The following is a 22,752-nucleotide window of genomic DNA, read 5'->3' as shown; positions in this document are numbered from 1 at the left end:
AACAATGCCCACACTCAAGTAAACATGCAAAAAATACGTATAAGGGCTCTCGATCTACATGCCGCGATGCGCTCTACGAGATAAACAACACACTACAAAACTACATCCAACACTTTTTGTGCGGGGCAACTCTAATAAGCACTTTCATATAACCGAGGAATGGTTCAACGAATGCAGTTCGAGTGGTCACGATACATTCCTACGTCGTTCATTGCAGTCGCGCTATGATGCTACACAATATATGTAGTGTAACAAGCCTGGCAATCGCACGATGTGCATGGGCAGAAATACGGCCTTCTTTCTTTGAAGACCAGTCCCCTGCAGGTATATGCTCAAACGATCACCAATTCTCACGTTGTTGCTCAATCGCTCCCATTCTTGCACTTGTAGTAAAAGCAGCAAACGGGTTGACGTGAATGGCAGCTGAACGGTTGAACTGCGAAGTTCTCGAGCACATAATCACAATTTCACGCCGAAAATGATGTTGAGGTGAGTTCGCGGTTGTTGTTTCCATCGTTCAATAGTTCTCGGGATTACCTCGGATGAAACGATCATCGTAGCCGGCGGCCATAACTGGATTTCCTCGCAAACGGGAGAAGACGCCAGGGAAGTCAGAGAAAGCCTCAGCTTTCATCCAATCAGACGCACGATTCTCTATCTACGTAGATGGAGCAGGTCTATCCCATCTACGTCACAAAAATGGCTGCGCCCATGGCTTGTTTTGGTTTCTTTGATCAATTAATTTTCGTAATAGGAAGACAAAATTGAGAAACGAAGGTGCGTTTCGGGGGCAGTTGGATGTGCTCGTTCTGAATATCACAACCGTTTCAACACATCGGGAAATCGGCGTAGCTTATCTCTAGCGTCCGTCTCTCGTCGCCTTGAAAGAAAACGTTCCCTTCACGTGATCGACGGACGGAGGGTTTTTCTAGAGTGCCGATATTCGTCCACTGTATGTTGCAACGGTTGTTCCAGTGTGCACTTGCCGGCACAGTTCCCTGCGACGTCGGTCCTGGACACACGATCCCCTATTGCGATAGTCGACACGGCGCCCACCTGAACGTCGCCGCTAACGGCAAGCAGTTCCATTACCAGCACCACCAGTGTGCATGATTTGCGTCGTGCGAGACTTGTGTTCATTCGCGTAAAAAACGTAAGGCGCTTGGAAAAGAAAATTGTGTGGAATGGACCTTTTCCCCAGTATGCGACTGCAGACGGTTGTCATGTTAGTTTTTTTTTTTTTTTTGAGGGGGGAGGGGGACATAAGCCTTTTTAAAGGCTACGTGGACGTTTGAGGTCCAGACTTCAAGACGCTTTGCATTCGTAATCACTAGAATGTGCTTTCACTCTTCCGCATACTTCTTGCAATATCCCCTTTCCTTTTCTTATTTTTCTTTTCGTTCCCTTTTCTTTCCTTCCCCTTCCCTTTTTTGTTTGGAATAGCAAGCCGACCTTCGTCTGGCTGACCTTTCCTTTCTTTTTCTTAATAAACATATCCCCCCCTTTCCTGGGAATAGCAAGCCGCCATAGCGGTGGCTAACCTTTGCCTCTTAATTTTTTTGTATAATAAACATATCCCCCCCCCCCCCTTACTACTTTCACACACGACGTGCGAGCATGGTGCGCGTCTTAAAAGACGTTGCCATGTTTATTTGTGGGTAAATTACGACATTCGACATTCCGCCGCTATAGGGGCGAGACGAACATGGAAATGGTTCATTGAGCAACGTTAGATAAGCCTTGAAAGAAAATAGAGGAAACGCGCGATGTGATGTGACATGGAAGAAGAAGAAAACAATGTGGATTGAAGTCACGACAAAGTCAGACTAGCTACCTCAGACTACTTAGCCGCAGTTAGTTGAAATAAATAAAAAAAAGGAGAAAACGCGTTCTCATAATGAGTTCACTGCCTTCAATTGCTGCGTACCTTCCCAATTTGTCTCTAGTCTTTATTGTCTTTTATTTTTTTTTAAATTCCGTGTTAGCGCCGCGAAGCAACTGTGGCTATGAGCGGCGTACAGACGTGGAAGGATTGAGAGAGGAGTGGTGGACAGGGGGTTTAGTACGCGTCCTGGGCTGACTTCAGGGGGAACTGTCTTCGACAGTGTCTTCGACCTGGGAACGACATTCGTCTGGAAAGTCTTCGGAAAACACAGGGAAAACCTCAGACAGCACAGACGGTGACAGGATTCGAACGATTGTAAAGGCTAGTGTGCATATGGGGAAGGACGCGTGACTAATAGAATGACTGAATGTACTGCTGCTGCCTCTGCTGTTCAGCACAGGACATCGACCACTGGTGGCCATGATGAAGTTGAGGAATGCAGATTGGGAGGACGCCCAGGGAAGACGCATACCCACCTGATATCTGCCGACTGTACGTAATTGAACAAATATGTGCATGTACTCAAGAGTGGCCAACAGCTTGCTACGAAGACCACTGACCTTCGAAAAAGACACTCATGCTTCACCCAAGAGGACTCGCTGTTGGGCACGTTGGTGACTATACATGAAGATCTAAACCACAGCGCGAGAAGACACGACGGAAGAAGAGAGGACAGGACAGGCGCTGACTCCAACGAACAGTTTAATAACACAAAAACCAGTACGCAGGCGCACAGCCGCCAACCCAGTCACCCCACCTTGGTCCAAAAGCGCAGACGCTCAGACAGACACAATCACTATCGACAGGCCCCGGGAGCATGAAAGGTCTTTGTCTAGTGCGGACACGCGTCATTTGCCTATGCATGTTACCAAATGTAAGTGTACTCCGCTACTTAGTCAGATTGTCGTTCTATCTAGGAGCAGAGATAAGGGTGCGCGGGAGTTATCTGAAGCGTTTTTTTATCGGGGATAGAGGCGGTAGGTGCACCTAGACAAAGACCTTTCATGCTCCCGGGGCCTGTCGATAGTGATTGTGTCTGTCTGAGCGTCTGCGCTTTTGGACCAAGGTGGGGTGACTGGGTTGGCGGCTGTGCGCCTGCGTACTGGTTTTTGTGTTATTAAACTGTTCGTTGGAGTCAGCGCCTGTCCTGTCCTCTCTTCTTCCGTCGTGTCTTCTCGCGCTGTGGTTTGGATCTTCATGCTTCACCCATATTACTACCGGCAATGGGGTATAGGGTATCGCTCCTGGCGACGAAGCTGCCCTTTCATCATCAAATAAAGTTGTTCTTGTTCGGTTCCGTACGCTTTACCGTCTTTCATAAGCAGAAACACAGTCATATCGCTTCAGTGCAGAGTTCACGTTAGAGAATTACGTGGTTTCAGCTTATAGGCCCGTTCGGCTCAAGTTTGGAGGAGTGACGCTAGCGCTGCTCTGTCTCCTACCTGGCTATTGTTCCAACTGGGCAAAGTCACCACTTGACGAAGCGCGTAAGCACATACCAGAGACTGTAATTACGCTTCCTCCCCACCTCTCTCTCTCTCTCAATTTCACGGGGGGGGGGGAGGGGACACATTAAGCTAAACTAAGCATTCAAATGTCAATCAATCATTGTTTGTGTTCTCCTTGAGACATCGATAACTGAGTATTTCAACGATGTTTTCACATGTTTCACATGTTTTCACATGTTTCAACATGTTTCGATATTGTTGCAGCACCATTGCCTGGCTAGATGGTACATTGTTACTAGCATAAAACCCGATTCCTCGTGCGTTTATTTTGCCACGCGCATGGCTATAAGTCGCGGAAAGCGATTTCCCTTTCTACCGAGGGATGGCAAGATAGTCGCATTGTGCGAAGGGCCGTTTATAGGGCCTATAAAAGGGCTCTGATCGGGCGTACTGCCACTTCCAACTGCACCGCACGATGTCGTACATATAGCCTCAGTCTTTGTGAAATCCTCCCAATTTTTTGATAATGAAACCATCACTCACTGTGGTATTTGTAAGCAATGGAAAGCAATATGAAGACAGGAAAACGATGTTGTTTGGTTGTTGAAATCTCATCGGATGTTAAAACATGAGGGGTATCATTTGGCACTGCTGCTTGTTACTAAACGAAGATTCTCTGCATGTATTTGCCGATCTCTGGTCAGACACGAGCATGGCCTTCATGAGATCGAAAAAGATTGATAGGAAGTGTGCTCCGCGCGGGGGAGTGGGGGGCGATAGGTAAACGACGGCCACACAGAGATCATGTGATTAATACTGAAACTCCCCAACTCTAATGGCAGTCCACGCGTAAAAACCATCCAAAGGTAAAAAAAAAAGTTAATTATTTCCTTCCGGTCTCGTGTCTATTAATCTCCATGACCAACAACCACATCTTGATTGGTTGTCGCATTCTATTCCCGAGCGACATGTTACCTGAGGGAACCGCCCGTCTTCGGCCAACTACAACTGGGCTAAAATTTGCGTTTGAGCACATGAAGATGTCGGGGGACAGACGTGAACAGATTGAGAGAGGAGTGGTGGACAGGGTGCTTAGTAAGCGTCCTGGGCTGACTTCAGGGGAACTGTTTTCGACCTGGGAACGACATTCGTCTGGAAAGTCTTCGGAAAACATAGGAAATACCTCAGACAGCACAGATGGTAACAGGATTCGAACGATTGTAAAGGCTAGTGTGCATATGGGGAACGACGCGTGTCTGATACAATGACTGAATGTACTGCTGCTGCCTCTGCTGTTCAGCACAGGACATCGACCACTGGTGGCCACGATGAAGTTGAGGAATGCAGAATGGGAGGACGCCCAGGGAATACGAATACCCACCTGATATCTGCCGACTGTACGTTATTGAACAAAGATATGCATGTACTCAAGAATGGCGAACAGCTTCCTACGAAGACCACTGGCCTTCGAAGAAGACACTGATGCTTCACTCATATTACTACCGGTAATGGGGTAAGGTATCGCCCCTGGCGACGAAGCGGCCCTTTAATCATCAAATAAAGTTGTTCTTGTTGGGTTCTGTACGCTTTACCGTCTTTCATACGCAGAAACACAGTCATATCGCTCCGCGCGGGGGAGTGGGGGGGTTATAGGTAAACCACGGCTACACAGGAATCATGTGATTAATACTGAAATTCCCCAACTCTAATGGCAGTCCACGCGTAAAAACCATCCAAAGGTAAAAAAAAAAAGTTGATTGATTGATTGATTGAAAGAAAGAAAAAAAGTTAATTGTTTCCTTCCGGTCTCGAGTCTATTAATCTCCATGACCAACATCCACATGTTGATTGGTTGTCGCATTCTATTCCCGAGCGACATGTTACGTGAGGGAACCGCCAGTCTTCGGCCAGCTTCAACTGGGCTAAAATTTGCGTTTGAGCGCATGAAGATGTCGGGGGGAAATCTTCCCGAATTTCGCCGCTCATATACCCGCAGCTGAAGGATATTTGTTCGCCTTCCAAAATTTTACCTTTAGGTAAATATATGTGGCAAACGTTGAGGAACATCACAGGGGAAGTGAACATAGTGCATTCAGCTTGGAATTCAGCAAATGTTAAAAATCCCGAATTTTACGTAGCTCAGTTTATATGATGTCCACCTCTACTGTTCACAGTTTGCGTCCCCGTCTCGTATTTCCTTATCTCTGGACAGATCCAATAGACTAACACGATTAATTTGGTACTTACCGTATGCAGGCGAAATGGCACGGCTCTTGTACACTTCAACACTCATAGCGTCGTCCTCGTCTCTTACTTGCCGCGACACACTCGTGGCATATATATAACGGAAGTCTCTATCGCGTGGATGTGCCGTTATCTATGGCTTTCGCGGCAGTGCAGGAGTTAATCTACGATAAAGCACGGAGTCAGTCTGTATGTGTGGCGACATGCTGCAACTTCCGGTATGGGACTGCGGATAATTTCCGCAGCCTGGGTCTTTCGACGTGCTCTGGAAATTTCCTACACACGCTGCTGGAAGCAATGTTTATCTTCTCTACATTGCAGTCGTCCTTGACCGGGATAGAATCCGCCATGTGGAGCTCATCGAGTCGACTGTGCTACCGATGCGGGCGGCTCTGTGGATAAATGTTTCTCCATCTGAGGAATCTTCAGCCAACGCCGAAATTTCGGCATACGACAGAAGGATGTTTAAAACCTCTAGCAAAGAAGGGACGCATCTGCGTTATTTGTACCATGCCGCCAATCACGGCCATTCCCGGCTGGGTTTATACGTGCAACATTAGGAGCAGTTAGTGGACACGTAATGAAGTGATTCAACGAGGCCGGTATGTTTCGTTTGGTACTGCGATCCATTCTATTTTGTTTTTGTTTGCACTTTTGGACGTCTGCGCTTTTCGTGTTATCCAGTAAAGATACAGTAATGCAGCGTATAGGGGTGACGACCAGACCTTATCGTAATAAACGTGAAAATAAGCACGGCACAAGGTATAAGCAAAATAAATTTTAAAAAATTAGCGAGATTCATTGACTAACAGCACCCCCTTCCCCCATCATGTCGTGGGGTCCCAATACGGTCACTTTAGTTATCAGTGCAGCTCCTGAAGGTGCAAGGATGTGTACGTCATACCGTATGTACTCATACACCGTATCTGCCGGAAGTTTCTGTTTACTGAACAATGTGCACTTTGTAATCGTAACAGCAAAGTACTCACCAATGCATGATGCAGTATGCAATGCAGTATGATGTAAACATCCGGATACCTGATGTAACATGACAAAGCCTGATGTACCACCTCATGCCGTCTGAGTACGTCGATGTAGCACCATAAAAGTCTTATTCTCACTCTGGTGTCGCGAAACCATTCGGGTGTGACATCAGCGACGCACACCCGATCGAAAACAGGCATCAGGATAGTCTGATGTTTTGTGTTGGCCGATCCATGGAGGCGGTTGCCCCCCCCCCCCTTTCCAAAAAAAGCAACGCTACTTTACATTGCGTTTCCCTGTCCCCCTCCCGCAGTATGCGCTTCGACAAAGAACCTCCCCCCCCCCCAAAGGCACACATCAGACCAGCACTGGTCTGATCCTTCTTGTCCTGGTTGCTGCGCTGTATTGTTTTGAGTGACTAAGACATTTGGGGGGTCTCGAGGTGGTTGTGAAAGCTCGCCGGACTTAGATTGCGTTTTTACGCAACACACATACGTTAGATGATGATGAGGTGGGCGATTCACCGCCGTTATCTCGGTACTGCCCCATCGCTTTTTAGGAACGGATGAGGGGTAATGATGGGTGGAGCATTTTTATATACCCGTCGCCAGACCGTTGGAGCGCAAGAACTCCGCAAAAGCACGAAGGCCTTGGATCTAGTGGGCAGCATTCGAACCCAGCACGATAATCTTAGCCACGTTGAACAGCCCTTAGTCAATCCGTTGCATACCAATAGGCATGCGTGCACGCTGTTGGTCATGTTGCCCACGAGCCATGATGACGTGCAGAAGTCGCCGTGCACTCCACAGGAGGGGTTTAAGGACAACGAGGTGGAGCCGAGAGGATGATTAAAGGCAGGTGTAAACGCAGCGTTCAGCCTCATGCGATGGAGGAGAGCAGTGAAAGTGCACGGTAGTCGCGGAAGAAGTTCAAAAGAACGCGTGGGGTCTACAACAGATAGGAGGCAGTAGGCTACGTCGTGTTACCATTGAGCCTGTAGCCGGTGAGGGTTGAACGGAGGTATCTACGGTTGCCCGGAGACAGTACTATACGGGAAAGAGCTGCGCACTGATGGGCGCTCAAAGCAGCTCAGTATGCTTTCTTCATTACCGCTGATGCCGACATTCCCGGGGATCCACTGCTACGCAACAGTGTGCCCTGCAGCTGCCTCCTTCTTGTAAGTTTGCAGGAAAGCCATCGTGACTTTTGACGTTTAGACATTTGCAAACGTACCGTATTTCTTCCATATCAAGCTGGAGAATATGTTCAAAAATGGTAGGCTGTACCAGCACGGTACTTATTAGTTGTGATATTTAGAGTGTAGCCCGAAACACGAAGAAGTATTTGATAAACACACAAAACAAATGATAAACATATGTTTTGTATTCTTGTCCCCGTGCACTGATTCGGAATTTGGTGTATGGCGTCGGATAATGTCATCGGACGTCATGTAAGGCGTGATACATTCGACAGTGGCCGCAATCATGTGAGACCGGGAAAGGTACCTAAAGAGTAGGTGGAGTACATATAGTTTTATTTATAGCCGTCAACATGATTGATTGATTGGCAGAAGAAGATAAAATGGAGCCGTCAACTTCATGATAAATATCCGTATTTGTGTAAGTAGATGGGTAGAAATCCAGCGAACCGATAGAGAAGTACTAAGGGAGTTGCCTTAAGACAGGAGCCGCCGATATTTCGAACAGAGACCAGAAGAAGAACAGTCTCTGTTCGAAATATCGGCGGCTCCTGTCCTGAGGCAACTCCATTGATATTTGTGCAAGACATTTGAAATGACAGTGTGTTGTTATGTACTTTGATATTGCAGTGTGCATGCCGTGTTGTCATCGAAAGAAGAGAATATAATCCTTGTACTTTTCAGCAAATCCTGTAAAAGCGAGAAAGTTCAGGATATTTCCATGTACAACACCAGTAGAGTGTGATAGTAGACCGTTTAAAACGTGTCTTTGAAAGCACTTTATCTACCCACACCCAATCAACAGGTAAGATTCTTGCTCATGTACGCTGTCATCGGTTCTGGAAAGTGCATTGACTTCACGATGACGTCATCAACGATCATCTAATGCCCTCCGGTGTCTTCATGTACCGGGCACTGAAACTTGGCAAAGGAGTCACCTTGTTGGCTGTGCTCCAAAGAGCATGACAGCAGCATGACATCAGCATGACTAGCAAACTGATGTCTCAGAGTGATAATTTCAGTAACACAGTCTACTAATCAGTCAGATAATCTCAGTAACACAGGAATGTGAAATGGCTTACAATCAGTGCGATGTCAACGTTATTTCGTTATCTATTGCGAGGGCAGAGTGGCAGGGGGCGTTATGTATACCCGTATCCCAAGCAGCACAATGTACTGAAAGTGAGTGCAGTATAGTGGTGGACGGGTAGCTGGAAGGCCTTGAACAGACTCGTAAAACTAAAGACCATTGATAAGACGCATACCGTCCACCCCTATTGCACTCGACTTCCAGTATACATTGTGCTGCTTGGGATATTGATTGAACATTGTTGAAGATTGTGACACACCAGTGGCATGGCCGAGCGCGCGAAAGCGTCTGCTCACTGGTGGTGGCCAAGGTTTTGCATAAGACTTGGGAGGTGGTGGGTTCGAATCCTAGCACCGGCTTTGCTGTCCCAGGCTTTCCCTGGGTTTTCTGGCAGACTATCCAGGCGAGTATCGGCACAGTTTTTCTTCAAGCCGGCCAAGGGCGCATAACCACCTCCCCTGTGCCCCACCCGATCCTGCTGTCCTCTGTCCAAGTCTCTACTCCGCTCGTACGATAACACTAACCATGCTAATCTGAACTCGCTAATACGGAATCAAAAGACGAAGAAAGAAATAGAGATTGTGAAGCAGAAATCTAAGAGGCTTTTTTTCGGGGTTTGGTTTGGTGCAGAAACGGACAAAATAAAATTACGGGAGAAAAAAAGAAGACTCGCAGTGCGATACCATTTATGAGCTTATCGGGGAAATGTTCCGTCACCACCGTTTTCGCACCGTTCTGCGCACGATCTCTGCCGTAATTTCGTTATACGGACATGCCCTGTTTTGGACCACGGTCAGTTGTACTATACGGCAAGGTTGCGACGTTTGAAGGAGTTCTTCCTCTCACGACGGATTTATTATAGACGCGCTGGAGCACCTATATTCTCCAAGTAACAAGCTACGGTAGCACCCAGGGTTCGCATCTCCACTAACGAAATCCCGGGAACCAGGCATATTTCAATGTCCCAAAATCTCGCAATTCCACTGAGCCAAAATTCCGGGAATTCGCGATAATAAATTCCAGCTTTCCTGACAACGAATTGTGGCATGTGTGGAACGGAGAGAATGGCACGCTACCGACATTTTCAGGAAAATGACACGCGCTCGTGCCATTTCCCTATTTTCGGTCCCTATTTCCTTGAGTTAGGCCGCATTCCAATTAAAGGAGTACCGAAAGACCTGAGAACAAAGATGGCGGGAGAGCTAGAAATTAGGATTACAAGTTATGGGACACACATTTGCGCAAAAAGTGCGGGTGTTGCTCGTAATCCTGGAGCGCAAGAGGGGCTTCAGAAAACCTGCTCTCTCGGCTGCCAGTCTGCAACGTCGTGTGCCTCACCAATACTGAGAAAAACGCCTCTTTCTTTCTTTTTGCAACGCCGCACGTCCCGCGTCTCAGTAACAGTGGTAAACAGCGGGGAATGCGCCGCACGTTTCGTATGTTTTCCGTTGTGTTAAGCGATACCGTGTTAAATCCCTGCTGGGCCATTCCAGCCAAACCAGCCAGAGGTGTAGCTCGACCCGCTTAGATTTTGCTGAAAAAAAATTGTGTGTATTCCTTTCGGGGTGTGTATGTAGGATATAAACTTTTTTTTCTCAAGATTTTGTTTTCTTGAGCATTGGGCGCGCCTCGAACTCAGCCCAACCATGAAAAAGTGTTGTCCGTTCCACGCGTCCCTCTGACACATACAGACGACATTTCTGCGCTTTCTTTGCCTGGTGTTAGAGCAGAAGGGTCGATCTACTTTCCCGAAGTGCATATGGAACGAGAACGAATCTGGTGACGTGGTGAGAGTTTAAGAACGAAGCGCGTTTTGGCACAAGTTTACGATTAATTTTCGGCAAGTTACCATTCTCGCAGGATCCCGAGATTATTTATGCTCGTAAAATAGTGTATGGAGATTAGCTTCACGGAAAAATATGACGCTGGTCTATATTCATTGCGACCGTGAATATCCACAATTCGCAAAAAATTACACTTTTCAGATGCTATTTTCAAATACATGACGTCGCCTAGGAAGTGAAACAAATCGTGCCACTTGTAGAACAAATCGTCTCCTGTAACATATTCAAAATCTGCAGCTGTATTCTTCATTAAACGAGAAAACAGAATTTTTTCCCTCCCCACACTCCGGTGCAGCTTATTCGTTAGTTGAGGTCGTCTAGGAAGTAAAAAAGTGATAACTTTGTGACCCTCTTTTGTGAAAAGAGACCCTCTCGTTTCCCATTTTGAAAACCTAGAGACGCATTTGTTCTTACGCGAGCAAAAAAGATTCGTCACCGCACTTGCATCACGTCTGTAAAGTACCATTATCACCTTTCGGACGAATTTCGCCTTCTGCTGTTCTGCCAAGCTCAACCAACTTAACACTCACAGTCGCTGCTTCGTAACAGATTCGTCCTCATTTATGATTGTTTTCACATACCTGAAGTCGTCTGGGAAGTGAAAAAATCACACCATTTCAAGAACAGACCATTTCCATAACATATTAAAATTTTCCTGGCGTATTTATTCTTAAATGGGAAAAAAACTTCGTAAACGCATTTGCATCCGCTCTGTGAGGTACCATTATCATCATTTTACTTCCAGTCTTTGCTGTGGATCTTACTGCGCCAGCCTGCCATAGCTATTGACAAACAGCACGTCAGAACGCGACGTAACAGTCTTTGGAAACCATTTGCTATGGTCTCGCGGGCACTTCTCTCACAGCAGAAAGGGAAAAAAAAGGAAAAAAAAACTGTACGCGCACTGCCTTTGTTTCATTGGAATTAGACGTTTCTGCTGCATATACCTGAACAGGAGATATAGGCTCAAAGTAACAGACCCCCTGGTGCCCTGGATGGAGCATGCCTCATTGTGCTCCACGTTCAGCAATTTCTTCTCCAGCCGTACGGTCTCGGCGGTGAGCCACAACGCATGCTCCCTCCTTAAGCTCTTTTTCACCCAGAGGAACACCTGAGCAGGTGTGCAGGAACAGCAGCAATTGTAATTTCGCTTTTTCTATTGCGACGTGCCATCAGGGAAGTAGTACATTTCTCGGACATTGTTTAATAAACAAGTGGCGAATGGTGTGTACCGTATCATTGTCATGAATCATGAGTCAGACAACCAGAAACGACCACGAAGATGCTACGAAGAGGCGGCTGTGAGTACTCGCGGTAGAACTAACCGTGTGTTCACACGAGCGACATTCCCCCAGAAGCGGAAGATGCGAAAAGCGTCATAGCTTTCAGCTGTCACGTGAGCACGAACGCTCAACGTCGTGTCCTCACGTACACTGCTAACCGTGGGGAATATCCTGCTACACAGCCACAAGATATTTCGTAGCAGACGACAGGAAAACACGCTGACGGTGTCGTCTGCTAAGTGTCGTCTGCTAAATGCGCAGTACTCCACTCGCGATATTCCGCATCGTGCAATGCTCACCATAACACGGGACGGAACTTCGGCTCTGTGAGCAATGTTTTCGCTTTTTCTTCCACTAGAATATTCCGTGAGGATGTCGCTCGTGTGAATACACGGTAACAGGGGGCGAATTTCCTTCAAAGGGTGATAATGGTAGCTTACAGATGGTATATGAATGCGCTGACGACATTTTTTTTTCTCGCTTATGAAAAAATACACATGCAGACTTTCAAAATGTTATGAGAGAGGGTATATTCCACAAAGGCACATTTATTTTACCTCCTGGAAGACCTCAACTAGCGAATGAGCTGCAGCGGAGTATGCTGAGGGAAAAAAATCTTTTTTCTCGTTTAAGGAAAAATACACCTGTAGATTCTCAATATGTTACAGGATACGACTTGTTCTACAAAGGGCACGATTGTTTCACTTCCTAGACGACCTAAGGTATGTGAAAATATTATCTGAAAAGTGACATTTTTTACGAATGGTCGATATTCTCGATTGCATAGTTAAGCAATGAACACAGGTCAGCTTCAAATTTTTATGTGAAGATAATGTTTATACAGTAGTTTATGAGTATAAATAATCTCGGGCTCCTGAGAAAATGGTATATTGCCAAAAATGTATAGTAAACGTGGCCCAAAACGCCCTCCGTTCTTGAGCTCTTACGACGTCACCGGATTTATTCTCGTTCCATGTGCTCTTTGGGAAACTAAATGGACCCTTCCCCTCTAGCACCAGACAAAGAAAGCGCAGAAATGTCGTCTGTATGTGTCAGAAGGACGCGCGGAACGGACAACACTTTTTCATATTTGGGCCAAGTTCGAGGGGCCCCCTTTGCTCAAGAAAGCAAGATCCCGAGAAAAAAAGTTTATATCCTGCATACACACCCATAAGGGAATGCGTGCAATTGTTTTCAGCGAAATCTAATAGGGTCCAGCTACACCCCTGGCTTGTTTCGGCTGGAATGGCCCTGCTGTATTTATGACTGTACTCCGTCGCGCTTGGGTGTAGTGTCACATTTTTCTTATTTCCGAAGTACAAACGGCTGTGTCGACGGTGGGAGAACGCAATTAACTCTTGCTGCTGGCAGGTCCAAACAGCATTCTAGTTGAGTGTTTCTGTGCTTGTGTGCTGTGCTGTGTTTTACGGCGGCTACAGAAACAGTTCAAACCCTCGAACGCCTTAGTAGTAAAGAAGCGAGGGGAGTAAAGGGGAGAAGAGGTGCGAAGGGGAAATTTCACGTTTCGAGCGGAATAGTCTCCCACCGGGAAGAACCGCTTTCAGTGAGCATTTTACATGTGTGTTCGGCATATCCCATAGTCTCTTTAACTACGTTGCCCACAGATTTAAGTGTAACGTCAACGAAACGCTCCAATTGGAGAAACTAATCTACAGACCTAACCTTCTCGAAGGAACAAGAAGAAAAGAGGAAGGAGGAAAAACTATGTGGGATAAAGCCTGCGCTCTGGCAGTCACCGCTCATTGAGTGCCGTTCATGGTCTTAGTCGTCAGGCGACTATTACGCCACGAATCATCATCAAACCTACCCCAGCGTACAGCGTAGGCAGAAGTACACAACACGGAGAGTCGTTTTGTAGGCAGAATCTCTTCACTGGAGCTGGATTCCATCTCAACCCCTGCAATATTCTTGCTTCGACACTGTGATGCAAAATGATTTTTGCGATGACACTTGTTACATGTCTGTTTCCAGGCTGGGCAGGCCTTCTTTTCTTGTGATGTTCCGCGTCGTTGACACTTTCTTTCTTGCTTTTGATTTGTGTCACCATCCTTTTTGCTTATGTAGCACACGCCATGAACCGTATCTTCAAGCGTCTCTGTAGTGCCTTCCCGGAATGCTTTGAGCTGTGTCATAGTAGCTTCTTGGGAAAGACATGTTCTGATCACCTTCTGAAGTGTGGGATCTTCCATGCGGAGAATGTCAGCCCGGATCTTTTCTTCGTATGGGCCAAACACAATTTGATCTCTGATCATTTTATTTCGGTCGACACCGAAGTTGCAATCTCGTGCCTTCAATTTCAGGTCTGTGATGAAGCTTTCAAATGGTTCACATTGCTTCTGCATTCTGCATCGGAATACATAGCGGGCATAAACTTCGTTTTCAGCAGGTGCAAAGTGCTTTTCTAGTTCCCCTATCACCGCATCATAGTCTTCTTGTGGTTTGGGAAGTGCTTCGGTGGGTGCTCCAAAATGGATGGTATTGTACACATCTAATAGAGCTTGTCCGCCAACTGTGAGAAGGATAGTTACCTTTTGCTGTTTGGACTTTTGTGTCTGCTCCGGTTGCTTTCATGTACAGGGTAAAGGCTTGCCGGAATGCACGCCAATACGTCACACCGTCTCCAGTCGGATCGAATTTCGGCGGTGGCTGTACACTCTAAATCGTTTTACACCTTAAAGGGTGTAAATGAAAATTTCATGGCGCACATCTTTTAAGGTGTATTTTAATTCCCTCGTGGCAGTTGGGGTGTAAAGGTTGTAACGCCGAATAGAACTGCTGGGTTCGTGGCAATATGCTGGTAACTGTGTATTCACAATTACCAGCATATTGCATATAATCACATAGAGGTCCATATATGTATGTACATCAAGGCGGTTAAATATGTGTGTAAACATGCACAGCCGACATACAGAAAATCATGTATGGCGTGGCAGCTGTACATGGCAATGAAGCATGGCAGCTGTGTATAGCTTTTCGTGAAATTGTAGACCTTCTCATGAGCAGGCACCTCAACCATATGCATGTTCATTACTTAGAATGTTGCTTTTATTCGTTTCTTCAAGGCTTTGCAGTGTTGTTCCCACAAATATCTAACCCCTGTAAAATGCATTACATTGTTCATTATCCGCGACTCATCAGGATGCTTGGTCCTCTCCTAGCTGTATGGTGTATGCGTTTTGAAGGGAAACACCAGCATTTTAAAGATGTTGCTAGAAAAACTCGACATTTTAAGAACATAACCCTTTCATTAGCAAGAATATATCAATTTTATCAAATGTATGTGTGGTCGCAGCCCTTCATCGGAAATGCAACATCTACTGATGGTTCCAAGCAGATGCTGCTTCAACATGCCCCAGAAGCAATTCAGAGTTACATTCATGACCGTCATATTCACGCAGAATGTATAGTCTACGTGAAAAGTGTAGTTGATAATGATAACATATTTGCTGTTGGCGGTGTTGTTGCCAGAGAATCTTCCGAGGAGGACTTACCCGTGTTCGTTGAGATTACAGGCATATATGTTATTAACTCTGATACCATTTTTCTCATACAAACATTAACTATAGTTGAGAATGATGAGCACTATCGTGTATTTGTCGTCTTGCAATGAGGAGCAACGTGTTTTAAGAAATTGAAGCACTATCTCAACAGATCTTCCAAATCTGCATTCATTACTAGGTGGTAGACGCGTTGTAAATACACGCCATGCACTTTTGTAATGTAACTTCCCGTTCCCTGTTGTTGTATATATTTACTTTTGTTCATGCGAACGAAAATAAACATACTCCCTTCCTACACCCAGGTGACACACTTATCACCATATTTCACCTGAGGGTGTAGTACACCATTGTTACACCCTCAGGAATTTCCAAAACAGAGCTTTAGGGTGTGAAAGGGGTGTGATCTTTGTTAATACACCTATTTTACACCTTTAAAGGTGTGAAACGATTTAGAGTGTAGCGTCTCCATGTTCGTTCTCTTCTTTACAGTTGTTCACTTGGCGAAAACCCAGTCTTCTGACACCATATTGATGGCTTGTTGTACAAATCCACAACCACTCAGTGTACGGCTAACTGTGAGAAACGTTTAATAACTGAGAGTGCGTCTACATGGTTCAAGGAACACGGTCACCAGAGAGGTGCGCAGTTCGCTGCTGCTGTCGGAGAGAGTCCATGAGAGGGAGACCACGTCACATGACTGTGGCGTACAGGCAGGGGCGCGAAGCTGTAGTAGAAATCTATTGTAGCTGAAAACTCACGTGACCTCCGAAGCTGGTCCAATGACTGAGGACTAGCCACCCTTTTTTTTATATTTTCTTTTGTCCCTTTTTTTTTCTCTTCAATTCACTGTTTTTCTGGTTCGCGTTTGTCGGAATGCAGTGTGAGTTACAGAAATACGACGAAGCCTTGGATGGTTTTTCACATGAAGTATTTTATTGTGCGACATACGGTTATGCAAGCGAGACGTACACAACATGACTGCGGTAACGAAAACAACATGATATTAATATTGCTTCGGAATTTGCTTGTAGAAGCGTGATAATGTCGGACTGCCTCTGGCAAGGTCTGTTACTGGGGACTGGAGCTCAGTGGCTGCAAGATGAAAATTAGTATCAGATAGACAGCTATGCACGTGAAAGTTGCAATGTAAATAGAAATAATAAAGGTGCTATTGAACGCGAAAAAGAACGGTGGAAGGGCTGTGAGAAACTCGCAGCCATAGGGTATGATGAGCGACTAGTATAAAAAAAATACCTTTTATTGCTCTACTTCACAATGATATATTCAGGCCGAATAGCCTGACAAACTTGGCTTTAGCGCTACGTACAGAACAGTCAACGTCGAACGAAACTTGTCGAGCGTAATCACCAAGTAGCATCATACCTTTATACAGTACGACGTGAGCGGGTATTTAATCATAACATTTTGATGATATTTTTTTCACGAAAAGAAATTATATTCTACCATCGTATCTTCAAAGCTACACTGACTGTCTCGGTCACAGCGTATTCCGGTCCCGATTTACGGTAACTGTTAAGCAACTTATTCAAAATACACGAAGTGAACGAGGTGTTGTAAGGCAACAAGCAATGACAAATCACTTACCTGTTGGAAGTCGTTGACCGGGTATCAGGTACGAGGCGTTCGGACGCTCGAATAGTTCCTACACCAAGAAGCAGAGCAGAAATGTTGCGCACGCATTTTCTTTGGCAGCTGCGACTGTTCGAGGGCACTCACATGATACAGCTTGCGCTTTTAAACAAGAAAAATCAGAACTCGTAGTCCAACCCAACCGCTACACAATACGAGCCGTCTGAAACGGACGCCGACGACTCCGTGGACGCCGGTTCCAACCGTCACAGCCATCGCGCTGTCGCCTGTTTGAGCGCTCGCGAACAAATTTGAAAACGGCCAATCATAGCTCAGAAAACGAATTCATCCTCATGCGAACCAATCAGTAATCACTAGCCACCGGATGTGTCCATGACGTTCAATTTATGACGTTTTCTGACTTCCGATGACGTGAAATGCTTGAAGCGCCTCACTTTATCCCGCAAACGAACTGGCGAGTTTCGGGCCCTTGGTACAGGTAGAGGTGTGCGCCGTGGGCATTTTTTTCAGCGGCGGCGTAAAGCACGTTGAAGGCCCGGCGGCGGCGGCGTCAGCGGCGTCACGCCGATGCTGTCATATCGGCGTGCGCCCCGTGGGCTGTCAATATGTTCTCTTCTCCAACGAGGACGCACGAACACCTCAGAGCGGGGGTATTTTCTCCATCATAGTCAACGCGACGGTGGCAGTATTTACTGTACCTTGCACCAAACAAGTGCGTCAGCACTGGATAGTATTATGAAAGAAAACCGAACACAAAGGAACATTAGGAGAAGAGAAGTAAAGCACTTCAAGAAGGTCGTCGCCCAAGAACTTCGACTGGGCGCGTTAAGTGCGCGTTAAGCGCTGGAGAAAACAACATAGCTAGATAATCAGAACGACGAGCCATCCCTTTCATGGCAACTACACGTAACAGTTATAGCGAGTGCTGATCGAATGTTCACAGGACGGCGACGCGTGAAAGCTCTGTCCACTGATCCAGTGGCTCTTTATTGGGAAACCATATAAATATGCGAACGTTAGCAAACGATATGACATGAGGCGCACCCACCACGTCATTGAACAGTATTTTTGCAGAGGCTGTAGTTATCATGAATAAATACTGTAAAATCATTTAATTTCGCAGCCCTAGATTTTCGCGAATCAATTAGGGATATGTTCGCATGCAACAACTAAATTTCGCGCACTCCACGAGTTCGTCGAATTTTCTTGATTCGCAAAATTCGCGAAAATTAAGGTCTCGCGAAATTAAAGGGTTTTACAGTATAACTTGTCCAGAACGAGTGGGCTGAGTCTGCCATGTTTCGCGCGCATTATAAGCCCCGCAATTCCGCGATTGAAAACACCCTCTCTGACAGTGTGCTTTTCGCCGGCACACACAAAATGCACTATTTGCTACGCACTTTTCGAGCGCAGAAAGAGCGACGGGCAATCCACGTGAGAGGACCAAGTGCTTTGGAGCGATCGAGTTGATTGGTGTAGGTGCTAATCTGTTGGTCAGATAGACCGCTTTCCAACCCAGATAACGCGAAAGTCACGTCATTTCTGCGCTCGGAAATGGCGTACTTCTTGTTTCGGCTCATTTGCATAGCGACATTCAGCGTCGGATATTTCAACACACGTGCGCGTTTAAGAATTTTTTAAACATGGAATGGTTTTCAACGATGAGTATCTTCCGTTCTGCTATCCCGTTTTCACGCGAAATTCCTTAATTAAAGAATTAATGAATTTGAGGTAATTTATGAGCTTATAGTTACATACTTTCTTCGAGATAATATTCGCATGACCAACTCAAAAGCGGCATATTTCGTCCCGCTATTTTTTAAACAAAAATTCTGTGACGAATAAAATCAAAACACCCTGTATATGGATAATGACCAGTGCTATGGTGTTGGTGGATGACCGGCAAACAACTTGCAAGAATTGAATGACAAGTTTTCCTGGAGTTGTGTGCCTCTAGGGTCGACTATGAAACGAAACGCTAAAGCATAAACAGCATATCAGGAGATGAACTTGTCACTGCTAAAGACACCACAAATGAAGCCTGGAACCTAAGATGAAAGAAAAACAAACAAAATATTAGGTATGGGAGACATTCGTTTCTAGAAAGTGGATCAAAATGGGCACATTACACAGCCGCGGCGATTTTTCAACATCGGCGGCGGCGGCGCGCCGACAGTTTTGGTACGGCGGCGACGGCGAGGCCCCGACCTCCGGCGGCGGCGCTTCGGCGCGGCGGCGCACACCTCTAGGTACAGCACAGGGGGGCCAGAAAGCCGCCATTTTTGTAACTACCCCCAAGCGGTCGCTTTCCGCAAAATCGCCATCTTGTCGTGTTCAACGTCACGGAACTATCGCCCAATCACATCTCGGCTTGGCTTGTTTTCTTTATTATGTTTTGTTTCTCCGTCTCAGCTGATCCGTGTCATCTGCTTCGCCGCTTTCGACGTCCGCTTTGACTTCGCGTGTTTGGCTATTGAATTGCTGTTTGCTTGCCACACATGCCACTTCTGTGACAGGCCATGGTAGTGTGTTGTTATTCCGGTTGCGCTAATCGTTCAGAGTTTGCAAGTAAAGAATCTGGCATAACGTACCACCAGTAAGTATATACCCCTGTGCTCTCGGTTTCGATTCGTCTCATTATGTTGCCTTTGTTTGTTCTCGGCGGTTTTAGCTTTCCCCGAGACGAGTCCTTACGATTGCAATGGGTGAATGCGATCGGGAGACCGGATTGGGTGCCAACGAAGTACAGCCGAGTGTGCTCAAAACACTTCAGGAACGAGGACTTCGACAGAACGTCGCTAACACGCGTGCGCCTGCGGGAGGGTTCCGTTCCTGTCGCACATCCGTCGGTTCAAGTTCACCAGGTACGTTTCGCCATAATTATGGTCGATAATCAATTGCATATAGCCACACTATGGGCCCAGAGCTTGGGTACAAAGGGAATTAATGCAAGGGACATGTTAGCGGTCAAATTTGCCAAGTATTTGCTCGAGGTCAGGCCCTTTGACCACAAAATACGTTCACCAGTTCTTTTGTGTCTTTGGTGTTTAAAAGTCTGGTAAATACAACTCGTTCGTTGTCACCTCAGGAGGAGCATGACTTGCCAGCCAGACGGGAACCTAGCGGGCAAGAACCAATAGGCGTGTGCACGCCTGAACCCGGCACACAAGAGCAAATTAACGTGAGCCTGCCTGAGCCTGACACACAGGAGGAGATTGAAGTGAGCATGGCGTCTGGATCTGACACTCAAGAGCCAATGGATGTGGGCCTGCTCGAACCAAAGACACCAGAGCGAATCCATGTGAGCATATATTTGAAAGCCTTTCAAATGTGATGCCGAACAATAGTATGCCGTTACAGGTAGACAGAACTACAAGCACACCTCTTGTGTCTGCTGTGGTAGGTATCATTTTTTTAGCATTAACCGCACAGTTTGTTTCACGAGTAAATCTTTATGGGTTTGTGCTGCCTTCATGTTTTTATTTGTTTTATACGATACATCAATTTCTCAGTCTTGCTTACACTTAGTGGAGTGAAAGATGAACTGTATCGCATGCTAGTCCTTGAGTTGGTTAGCAAGCTTCCTATTCATTGTCATCCCCAGTTGACCATTAGGTCTTACTCAGAATTGAGCCACTTGCTCTGTGGCAGTGGTTGCCCAAACACTGGCCTCTCTTTCTCTTCTCCAAGTGTGTCATGGTTCGGTTTTTCAGGCTGTACAGAAGTTAGACCCAAGGTGTTATGCTCTTACTCATAATCGTGTGTAGGGAATCAACAGCTCAGGCTTCACTACTAAGCCACCTACCACAACTTCAATGTGAATCCTCAGCAGCACAAACAAATGAACCACAGATGCATTGTGCCTGTCATGCACTTACACATTCGGTGCCTGGCTTGCATGTCACATGTATATAGTGTGCGACGTTAAAAACTGATCAGAGCTCTTCATGAAGAGAGGAATAATCCTAAACCAGAGAGTATCTATGTTGCACATGAGTTACAACCAGGTGCTACTTTTGATGTGACACCTGTTTGTAACCCAAGTACCACAAAGGTAGCCTCCGGTTTCCGTTTATCAGTCTCACTGTGATGCACTCTGATCAGTTCTTAATGATGCACCCTGTATACCAGCACCCTGCAATATATCTATGGCATGACGATCACACAGAAGAGCAAAAATCATGAGAACACAGTAGGATTTAGTTCGGGCAACTATATTTGAAAAGCATTTCCAACGACCATAAAACCACATAAAACCCACTTCCTCACAGGTACCCCAAACAGATCTTGTACAGATTTAAACATGCCCTACGCATGAAAAAAAAACACTGTTCACTTTAATGCCCATCAATCGCATTTTCCATTAAAATTTCGCACACTGGGTCACTGCTTCGAAGACTACTCCCGCACGGTGTAAACCGAGGTTGTCCGCTACCCCCTCATATCTTGGCTTTAACATGGTGTTCAATGGACCAATCCCAGCATGCGCCTGGCATTTGTCCATACGGGATTCCAGCCGCGAATAATCCTGGATCCGCCCATGCTTTCCACGATACAGCACCAAACTCCATCTACAAGTGCTGCAGGACTTTTGAATCTTTATTTGGAAGTTTTCGTCTTGTTCTGATTATCAAGGGGCCCTGAATGAAACAGTGTTTTAATGATAATGGTTCTTGCGTGCACTCTCCTTCCAGTCCAGCTCCACACCAGCCAAGGCTTCCAGCAGTATCAGTTCCGACACACCAGGGCGATTTGAACAGTCGCGCACGGTAAGCCTTCGGAAGTATTGACACTAGGGGCTTCTCTCATTCTCTCTCCACTGCAAATCAAATGTAGCCTTCCTCTTTGCCTCTGAGCACTGGGACTTTACACCGCGGTTGTGTGCTTAATTTAATTTCTTTTCAGGGCTCTTCCGTTTGTCTGTTCACAAGCTTGACTCCGAACACTAGCAGGCCTGACCCCATGGTAAGGATTGTGCTCTCAGTGGAAAGACTAGGATGTACATAACTAACGCACAGGGGTTATGATCATACTGAACATCATGTGTATTACATTTGTACTGCTATTTCCACGTCTTTCCAGGACACAACCCCCAGTGGCTCAACTCCAAGCACCAGCAGATCTGAACCTTTGGTAAGAATTATACTCGACGTGGAAAAGAATTGCATGTTCATAACTAATACGTTAAGATTCCACTGTAGGTGCTGACTGCACCATTCAAGTATATGCTCCAGGAGCAGGCTTTCAAATACCTTATTTCATACAGTACAGGTGCATAAGGGAAAACCAATTCGACTTGAGCATACAGTTTAAACATATTATTGCCTCTTTCACGTCTACATTTCAGTACAGTGCAGTGCCGTTAGTTGCAGCCTGTTGTATAGTTACTGGCCCGAGGAAACATTTCTCAAATTATCTATTGCCAGCACTTATTGGTGTTAGCAATGGGTATGAGGGTAGTCTGAGTGAACTAAGAGGGACAGTCTTTCTGACAAAACTGATCTGTCTCTGCTGCAGCGATGCTGGCAACACTAGTAGCCTAATAGTTATAGTTACAAAGCTCAGAGAGTGCTCTATATCATGGAGGGAATTCCCAGCTTGGTATGCATGCTGCTGATTATTACTAACGCCAATACTTGTCACA

General features: G+C 46.0%; 2 protein-coding genes and 1 long non-coding RNA gene across 4 annotated transcripts in view; 2 read left to right on the top strand and 1 right to left on the bottom strand.

The window, feature by feature from the left end:
* Window positions 1-5,687, bottom strand: part of LOC135391795 (uncharacterized) — a 43,713-nt gene extending 38,026 nt beyond the window's left edge. The window contains exon 1 of one of the 2 annotated variants that reach the window (XM_064622258.1): window positions 5,581-5,687. In XM_064622258.1, coding sequence (XP_064478328.1) covers window positions 5,581-5,626 — 46 coding nt within the window. In that variant the 5' untranslated portion in view covers window positions 5,627-5,687. Of the gene's footprint in view, window positions 1-2,445; window positions 2,675-5,580 lie in introns of those variants that run through there. The other variant, XM_064622259.1, reaches the window with a different exon arrangement.
* A 13,535-nt stretch (window positions 5,688-19,222) lies between these two features.
* Window positions 19,223-20,929, top strand: LOC135392546 (THAP domain-containing protein 1-like). The gene is made up of 5 exons (XM_064623253.1): window positions 19,223-19,704; window positions 19,780-19,972; window positions 20,197-20,409; window positions 20,469-20,507; window positions 20,876-20,929. Exons 1-5 carry the CDS (start codon window positions 19,628-19,630, stop codon window positions 20,927-20,929), a joined length of 576 nt encoding a protein of 191 aa, XP_064479323.1. The 5' UTR covers window positions 19,223-19,627.
* Window positions 20,930-21,826: 897 nt separating this feature from the next.
* On the top strand, window positions 21,827-22,224 carry LOC135393397 (uncharacterized). Its single transcript, XR_010422613.1, has 3 exons — window positions 21,827-21,877; window positions 22,014-22,073; window positions 22,191-22,224. It is a non-coding gene; the product is annotated as an uncharacterized LOC135393397 (long non-coding RNA).
* The last annotated feature ends 528 nt before the right edge of the window (window positions 22,225-22,752 follow it).

The sequence above is a fragment of the Ornithodoros turicata genome, chromosome 4 (genome assembly GCF_037126465.1).
Source record: "Ornithodoros turicata isolate Travis chromosome 4, ASM3712646v1, whole genome shotgun sequence".
NCBI classification, from domain to species: domain Eukaryota; kingdom Metazoa; phylum Arthropoda; class Arachnida; order Ixodida; family Argasidae; genus Ornithodoros; species Ornithodoros turicata.
The sequence above is the reverse complement of the archived record's forward strand: the minus strand, read 5'-3'. Positions and strand labels throughout refer to the sequence as shown.

Coding starts and splice junctions, on each gene's coding strand:
- LOC135392546 (XM_064623253.1), top strand. CDS start 19,628: ATGGTAGTGTGTTGTTATTCCGGTTGCGCTAATCGTTCAGAGTTTGCA. Junction 19,705..19,779: donor TCTGGCATAACGTACCACCA/GTAAGTATATAC, acceptor CGGCGGTTTTAG/CTTTCCCCGAGACGAGTCCT. Junction 20,410..20,468: donor AGACACCAGAGCGAATCCAT/GTGAGCATATAT, acceptor ATGCCGTTACAG/GTAGACAGAACTACAAGCAC.